Source organism: Anguilla anguilla, chromosome 1 (genome assembly GCF_013347855.1).
Source record: "Anguilla anguilla isolate fAngAng1 chromosome 1, fAngAng1.pri, whole genome shotgun sequence".
Lineage (NCBI taxonomy): Eukaryota > Metazoa > Chordata > Actinopteri > Anguilliformes > Anguillidae > Anguilla > Anguilla anguilla.
Genome location: NC_049201.1, coordinates 87,127,062 through 87,134,561, shown reverse-complemented (window position 1 = coordinate 87,134,561; position 7,500 = coordinate 87,127,062). Strand labels below are relative to the sequence as shown.

Sequence of the window (7,500 nt, the reverse complement as noted above, 5' to 3'; positions counted from 1 at the left end):
GCACAGCCAGGAACACAAGAGATCAGAGCTCAGTCACATAGCAGCACAGTCAAACTGGAGCTGTCACACAGGAGCTCAGTCACACAGCAGCACAGTCAAACTAGAGCTCAGTCACACAGCAGCACAGTCACACAGTCAAATTGGAGCACAGTCACACGCTGTTTTCCGATGAGGTCCTCACTTACTGAGGTCATTAAGAACCCCAAGACCTACTTATCTCAAATAGTAGGGAGTGCCCCAGTCCCTGGCCAAATTTCCAACCAGCCAGCTAATCATCCCCGTTTAACTGGCAAAAATAAAGTGTTCTCTCCCTCTGCACCTCAGCTGACGTGTGCTCAGTGTTCTGGTGCAAAATGGCTGCCGTGCATCGCCCAAGCAGGTGCTACACACTGGTGGTGGCTGATATAAGTTTCCCTCTCATCACTGTAAAGCATACTTTAAGCTTTAAGAAAAAATGCTATATTTATTTAACCTTTATTTACCCAGGGTAGGTTCTCTGAGCACGGATGCTCTTTTGCAGGAACACCCTGCTTCACACTCACACACATTCACACCTGGGAGCTGCCCAGTACAACCACCATCCTCTATTGTTGGCCACTGAGCAGCTCCACTGGAGGGAGAGAACATTTTTTAGTTAATTAAATCTGGGGATGGTTTTGGTGGCAAATTTTTGCGAGAGCCAGATCTAAGATTTTAGCCAGGACACCGGGAAACCCCTACTCTTTGCGAATATGGGATCTTTAATGACCACAGTGAGTCAGGACCTCGGTTTAACATCTCATCTGAAACACGGCATCTCCTACAGCACAGTGTCCCCGTCACTGCACTGGGGCATTGGGGTTTATTTGACCAGAGGGAAGATTGCCCCCTGCTGGCCCACCAACACTACTTCCAGCAGCAACTCAGTATTCCCTGGTGGTCTCCCATCCAAGTACTAACCAAGCCCACACCTGCTTAGCTTCAGCCAGTCGGCAGGAGCAGAGTGTGTGGTGGTATGGCTGCTGACTATATAAAATTAATAATAATTATTATTATTATTATTGTTGAACACTCAGGTGCCCCAGGCCCCGCCCCTCACCCGCTCTCGGCCAATGGGCAGGGGGTTGGCTGTGTACATGTTCCTCTTGCCATCATAGCCAGGCTGCCGGTCCCCAAAGATCTGCATCTTAAAGTGCCGCACCATGGTGTCCACAACCTCCCTGCAACACAAATCACAGCGCAGGAGAAAACAATCAACCAATCACAGCGCCCGTCAGACAGCAGTCAGCCAGTCACAACACACAGGATCAATGGACCACATGACAGAGGAGTTCAGCCAGCCAATCACAGCAGAAAAGGTCACCAGTCTGACAGCCCATGAGAAAAACAGTATGCTGAAGCATTTCTGAAGTGTACCATTTCAGAATACTTGCAACATAATTACAGTTCATATAATCTTGCTTCAAGTATGCCGAGTGTGTGATTTTTCACACGGGAGGAGAGAGGTTTCAGGATGAAGCTCAGAATCCAGGACCTTATAAAACACGCCCAGTCTTCATTACAGTCAGGTGACTTTCTACAACCTTTCCATTATTCTATCAACTCTTATCATATAATCTATAATAATAACACTCCTTTATGCTATAATCTATTATCATAACTCGCCATAATCATAAAGCTCTTATGACAATGCACTTCAGAGTTTGTATCAGTACCATTTCACTGCAGTCAATTCAAGAACTGAAGATGAATGACTGAAATACATTCCCTGAATCAATGTTCATCCCAGACCCCCCGGGTTCAAAACATTAAAAACACAAAAATAACATTTGGGTTTAAATCCAAAAACCTCATACAGAAGAACATCAAAGGCCTCTTCTTTTCCCCACCCTATGATAATGTGTAGAGTTACACGGAGTGAATCTGCCTGCGATGTGGTAACACGCGTGTTCGCGCGTGAGAACGCTGTGACCATGCGCAGTCTGGCCGACAGGTGAGCTCTACCTGTTGACCCTGCGGGGGCGTTTCTCCGGCTTGATGTCCACCTCATAGTGGTACACGTCCATCTTGGGCACCTGCACCTGAAAGTGATTGGCCAGCAGGAGAATGGGCTTTCCCACAGTGCCCAATCCAGGCCTGCGGGGCGGCTGAAACAGGGAGGGGGGAGGGGCAGGGGGGCCTGGGGTGGGGGGTGGGGGGAGGGGGGAGGGGGGAGGGAGGAGGGGGGGTGGATCAGAACATGGTATTCTCAATCTCAACACCTGGGTCCTGTATCACAAAGTAGGTCTTTTTACCCAAGTCCATGTTCCAGATTTAGGAGGGTTCCGGGTTTTACTCAATACAGTTATCCTGCTAACTCAGTTATCCTGCTAACTCAGTTATCCTGCTTCGTGAAACAGGCCCCCGGGCAGCAATGCAACACAACAAATACACAAATCATTCCACTCTCAGCCTCCTGCAGTGTAAATAAAATCCCAAATTTAATTAATGAGATAATCTGATGAGATATGCATCAAATTATACCCGGATTTTTTAAGAGACCTACGTGAAATGGGGCCTTCCTTCGTGAAATGCCCCCCAGCATTGTAAATAAAAATTGGCAGCTCCCCCGCATAGAACCAGTCAGTTTAAAGTGCTCCACTCTGTTTGAACAGAGATGTCGGACTGGGGATTTTCCTACATCGCGGCTACGTCACATTTTATTTTTTATGGTTGTTTGGTCACTTGTTGCCAACTCCCACTCTGATATTTAACTATCAGAACATATTTGATCCTGAAGGTGAAGTATTATTCAGACAAGCACATAAATGCAGCCCTGTTGTCGGGCAAATTACATAAAATAAACTCGTTTTTTACAAGTAAACACCTTTTAAAGAAAAATTATAACAGGTCCACATCCACTTAGATGTGTGTGTAGCCAAGGCTAATTTCTAACATTAATGTGCCTTTATGTTAATGTAATAATCGGATTTGTAAAATGCTTTACTTCAGTTAAAACTCATGAATACCAATCCGAGATACGTATGTGCGGGAATGGTTTGGGTCCTCCATCTCGGCATTTAAAACACTAGGATAACAATAAATGCAAAACAGAAAAGAATGCGCCTCGGTTTTAACAAGTAGCAAAGAAATATCTCGAACGCACGTGGCCCATCGCATCAAAACACTGGAGTGCCTCTGACGTTTCTGCATAATTTAACCTTGACATCCGCTGCGACTAATGACATATAGGAGCAACAACAACAACACGAGCATCCAATAGCAGCCTAGCGCACTGGCAGCCGCCGCGCATAGCCGCAGGTACGGTACACGGCCTGGGGGACCAGGGAACTCTGTCTGACAGTCCCGCTCGCTGGTTAGCTTCCCACACGGAAGAAAGCTCCGCTGGTCTCGGACGGTGACAAGATCTCAAATCACAGTGACAAACTCATTCCACGCAAAAAGCCTTTTAACGCTTTACCGCGACGAAGCGATCAACCACCTTCAACAGTGCGACCATCTCTTCCATGTAAACAGTAATGTAGATACGCGGGCCCGGAGACCCAGAGCCTCTCCCCCTGCTGCCTTCCCTTGTTGATCTTCCAGTGTTGTCGAGGCCTTTACGATCCACGGCCCCCAGTGAGATTGCTCTAGCGCCTTTGCCCCCTCCACATCGGGCTCTGCGTGCATAACATCTTACCAGGTCCGAGAGCGTCCATGGCCGAGGGCTCGCTGTCCGCAGCTGTCCCGGCCTGGCGGCCCCGTACCGACGCTGAAATTGGAGGTGGTATGACTAGGCCGAAGTGGGCTAATTTGAGAAAGGGAAGACAGTGTTGTCTTTAAACGTGATTAAATGCGGATCCGTGCGATGTGGACTGCGCATGCGTGCCCAGCGGAAGAGTCGCCAAGTAACGCTATGAAGGAGTATGAGACGATCCACCAATACAGTTCACCCGTCAGAAGACGGGTTGTTACAGGAAAACGCAGCTACAGGAAAACGCATAACGAATGCAATGTTTTTTCCTTCAGTCTTGAATTGATATAAATACATATTTAAACCTCCCATATTCTAATGTGTTTCAGTTCAGATCTAATGATTGGATTGTACTTGTTACTGTTACTGTTATTTGTGCATTTGTAATTGAAATGCTGTTTTTAATAAAACATGGAATGCCACATGGATGGGTGGTAGTGGTCTAAAAGCACCTACTCATGGCTACACTTCAGAGTATGTACATTACATTAAATGCAAATTTGCATAAATTGTTAAAAATACATTTGACCACACCTCCTTTAAATCCAGCGACTAAAATCTTTTTAAATGTACAAACTGAAACTTTTGTGCCACTCCCACATAAGTGGTCCTACAGTGCCACTTCAAAATTGCGATTTTCAACTAATTATTACAGATGTACCCTTCCATCCAATACACGACAAAGCTGGTATGGATGGTATTTGGATTAGGTTGCAGTCTGTGACAAAATACCCCCCAATTCTCTACAACTCACCCCTGCTGCTTGGCCCCCAACATCGCTGCTTGCCGCTATATTTTGAACCCTCGATTGCCCCTCTACCAGCCATAGTACAGCGGGCACGTCCACGGAAACTTCTGGAAGACTCTACATATCCTTCATCGCCCAAAAATTACCCAGTCCAACCAAAAGTATACCCTAAAACCTGCAATAATATTTTTAGAAAAAACCAGAAAGTTGTGGTGTCGTGCTTATAGACACCGCTAGATGGCGGCATAATATTATATGCACAAAAGAAGAGGCGGTGAGTCGAGCGAGGCGCAATTTTCTCCAAGACGGTCGCTTTGCTTCATCTTTAATTGCATATGAATCGGATGAATCCAATATTATTGTGCGCCTTTGCATAAGTAAATCCGCGTGCTGCGTCTGCAAACCGTGTCCCCTCCCCTTGCCAAGGCTGCGGCAGGGTATGAGGCATATGGGATTACCGTAAAGAGTATTAAAAAGACGCACGCAGAATAGATAAAACCCTGCCTGATAGAAGTACTTTGGAAACCCATACCTATCCCGCAAATAACTTTTGTTTTCTCACTCACCCGCGACGTGTCGTTAGATTAAAAAAATCTACTGTATACTGAATGGTTTTAAATTCTAATTAGTTAGCTAGCAAACGAGCTGGAGTGACAATGTAATCTGTATTGCTCATATATTTGGCTGTGTTCGGTAACGAAACGCTCCGGGTTAAACGGTGACAGCGCCGGGTGAACAGGAAAGGGCTGGTAGGCGTTGATAGAGGTGCCTGAAAGTGCGTTGAGAAGTCAAGTCAACCTAGAGCTCAAGCACAACAAAATCAAGACCAAGTTCACGGGGCGATGACTGCAGCGGCGGCAGCGCGACTTGGAGCGGGCGGGGCCATCTCGATCTCCCGGTTCCGGGGAGCGCTGGTCGGTGCAGTTTTGGGGGATTGCATAGGCGGAGAGTTCGAGGGAGCGGAAGAGGTTCCGATGGAACGAGTTCTGCAGCACCTGAACGGGCTGGACCAGGACAGCGACTGTGAGAGTTTCATTGCACTTGTCTCGCTAGCAAGCTAACAGTGTCCTAATTTTGTTTCTGTTTCTGTTTCTTTTTCATTTAGCACTGGTACTGATATGTGTGTCAGTGTGTGTTTGAAAATAGAATATGTGTAGCAGCTAGCGTTCGTACATGGGCCTACCGTCCTATGTCAGTCAGACGTTTGACTGGCTGGCGTCCTGGACTCAGGGGCGCAACAACCTACTTCTCAGGGTGGGTGCAAGACGCAACTTGGCGCCCCCCCCCCCCCCCGTCGATTATGTAATCAATTTTTAGGCAACAGCCATAGGTGTCATTTACACTGGGGACGCTGGGGACATGTCCCCACCACTTTTTGAAATGGCCGATTTTGTCCCCAAAAATGGCATATGTTGAAGGCTGTTTAAAAAATGTTTTTTTTTTTCATCTGAGCCCTTATGTCCCTGGTAACAGCCTACCTGCCAGCCTCGTCCGAGTCTCCACTAGCATTACTTGTCACTCCGTCACTGTTAATGCTGGCATCATTACCCTCTCTGCTCTGTTCCTCGCTGGGGATATTGATAAATTAAGCGAATTAACACCTCTTTAAAAACACGCAATGCAACCTATGTGTGATCATGTGATACATTAACGTTAGTTAGTAATCGCTGGTTTGTTATCAGCAGAGCATTATTTACATTTAGCTATCGATAGCTAACGTTAGCTAGCCATGTGATAAACAGGCTAAAGTCAACTGAATTCAGGACTGGAAGAAAGAGCGGGTTAAGTTAGCTAGCTATCGAGCAAGCTAACGGTAGCTAACTTCTTTCCACCGGTCCTGCATTCAGTTAGCCTGTCTATCACCGCCAGATGTTAACGTTACTTGAGCCATATCCACAGCAACCTATTATTTATTAGTATGAAAACTTTCTTTCAAACTATCTTTCAGTTGCTAGCTAACCTTAGCTAACTTTAGTCAGCTTGCTCACCTAACGTTAGTATTCCTGCCTCCATTTGCTAAGCTCTGACTGGACTCTGAACTGCTCTGATCACCCTGCTCCTGCTGTGATGTTGGTTTGGTTATCCAGTTTGACAGTGATGTTCTCATCTTTCTTTCTGTATCCTGTCTTTTCATTTTTCTTTTTCGGTTTTGGGCGCCCGAAGGCTTCTTTCTCCCATCCATGATGGTAACGTTCGTTAACTATCGTTATTCTCCTAACGTTAGTCCTGCCCTGAGTCAGTCAGTTTTTTCGTACGCTCTTTGGCGCCCCCGCTGATGGGGCGCTCGGGTGCATTGCACCCTCTGCATCCCCCCCCCCTGGTCATTCTGTGACTGTAGCGAAAGTGGCACGCGTCCGTTAAGGAGAAAGCCTGGTTACAAGCGCATTTTAAACGCTTTGAAAAGGACGCTTTGTGTGGATAATTAGTGCATATGTTCTTGGATTTTTTGGATATATGCACGCATGTTTTCTTAAGCGAATTTATCTGTTATGGTTCTGTGTCTCTTTGCGGTGTTCAGTTTGATGTCTGTTTTAATATTTTACAATCCATGAATTACTGAAATGTTTAAATACCTCCCGTATGTGTGTTCGTGTGTGCGTGCGTGCATGTGTATGTGGGTGTGTGTGTGTTCGTGTGTGCGTGTGTGCATGTGTATGTGGGTGTGTGTGTGTTCGTGTGGGCGTGTGTGCACGTGCATGTGTGTGTGTGTGCACATGTATGTGTCCGTGTGTGCGTGCATGCATGTGTGTGTGTGTGTGTGTGTGCATGCATGTGTGCATGCATCTGTGTGTGCATGCATGTGTGTGTGCGCGCGTGCATGTGTGTGTGTGTGCTCTTACTCCTGCAGGTATTCTGCAGTACAGTGATGACACCGCAATGACCCGCTGTGTGGTTCAGTCTCTACTCACCAGAGGAGGGTTTGACCAGCAGGACATGGCACACAGGTGAGTCTGTTGGTGTAATAGGTGACAGGTGTGTTTGTGTAACAGGTGACAGGTGTGTTTGTGTAACAGGTGACAGGTGTGTTTGTGTAACAGTT

General features: G+C 46.7%; 2 protein-coding genes and 1 long non-coding RNA gene across 3 annotated transcripts in view; 1 reads left to right on the top strand and 2 right to left on the bottom strand.

Annotated features, from left to right (window-relative positions):
- The window catches only part of LOC118223661 (protein argonaute-4-like), a 17,965-nt gene extending 13,079 nt beyond the window's left edge, over positions 1-4,886 (bottom strand). Inside the window, exons 1-4 of the mRNA XM_035410501.1 lie at positions 4,467-4,886; positions 3,659-3,766; positions 1,984-2,158; positions 1,079-1,199 (exon numbers count right to left, since the gene is read on the bottom strand). Of these exons, the coding sequence (XP_035266392.1) occupies positions 1,079-1,199; positions 1,984-2,158; positions 3,659-3,766; positions 4,467-4,539 (477 nt within the window). The 5' untranslated portion in view covers positions 4,540-4,886. The remainder of the gene's footprint in view (positions 1-1,078; positions 1,200-1,983; positions 2,159-3,658; positions 3,767-4,466) is intronic.
- Positions 4,887-5,180: 294 nt separating this feature from the next.
- The window catches only part of adprs (ADP-ribosylserine hydrolase), a 7,991-nt gene continuing 5,671 nt past the window's right edge, over positions 5,181-7,500 (top strand). Inside the window, exons 1-2 of the mRNA XM_035410514.1 lie at positions 5,181-5,483; positions 7,309-7,405. Coding sequence (XP_035266405.1) covers positions 5,303-5,483; positions 7,309-7,405 — 278 coding nt within the window. The 5' untranslated portion in view covers positions 5,181-5,302. The remainder of the gene's footprint in view (positions 5,484-7,308; positions 7,406-7,500) is intronic.
- On the bottom strand, positions 5,894-6,712 carry LOC118223674. Its single transcript, XR_004764477.1, has 2 exons — positions 6,449-6,712; positions 5,894-6,028 (listed from the first exon to the last, which is right to left on the bottom strand). It is a non-coding gene; the product is annotated as an uncharacterized LOC118223674 (long non-coding RNA).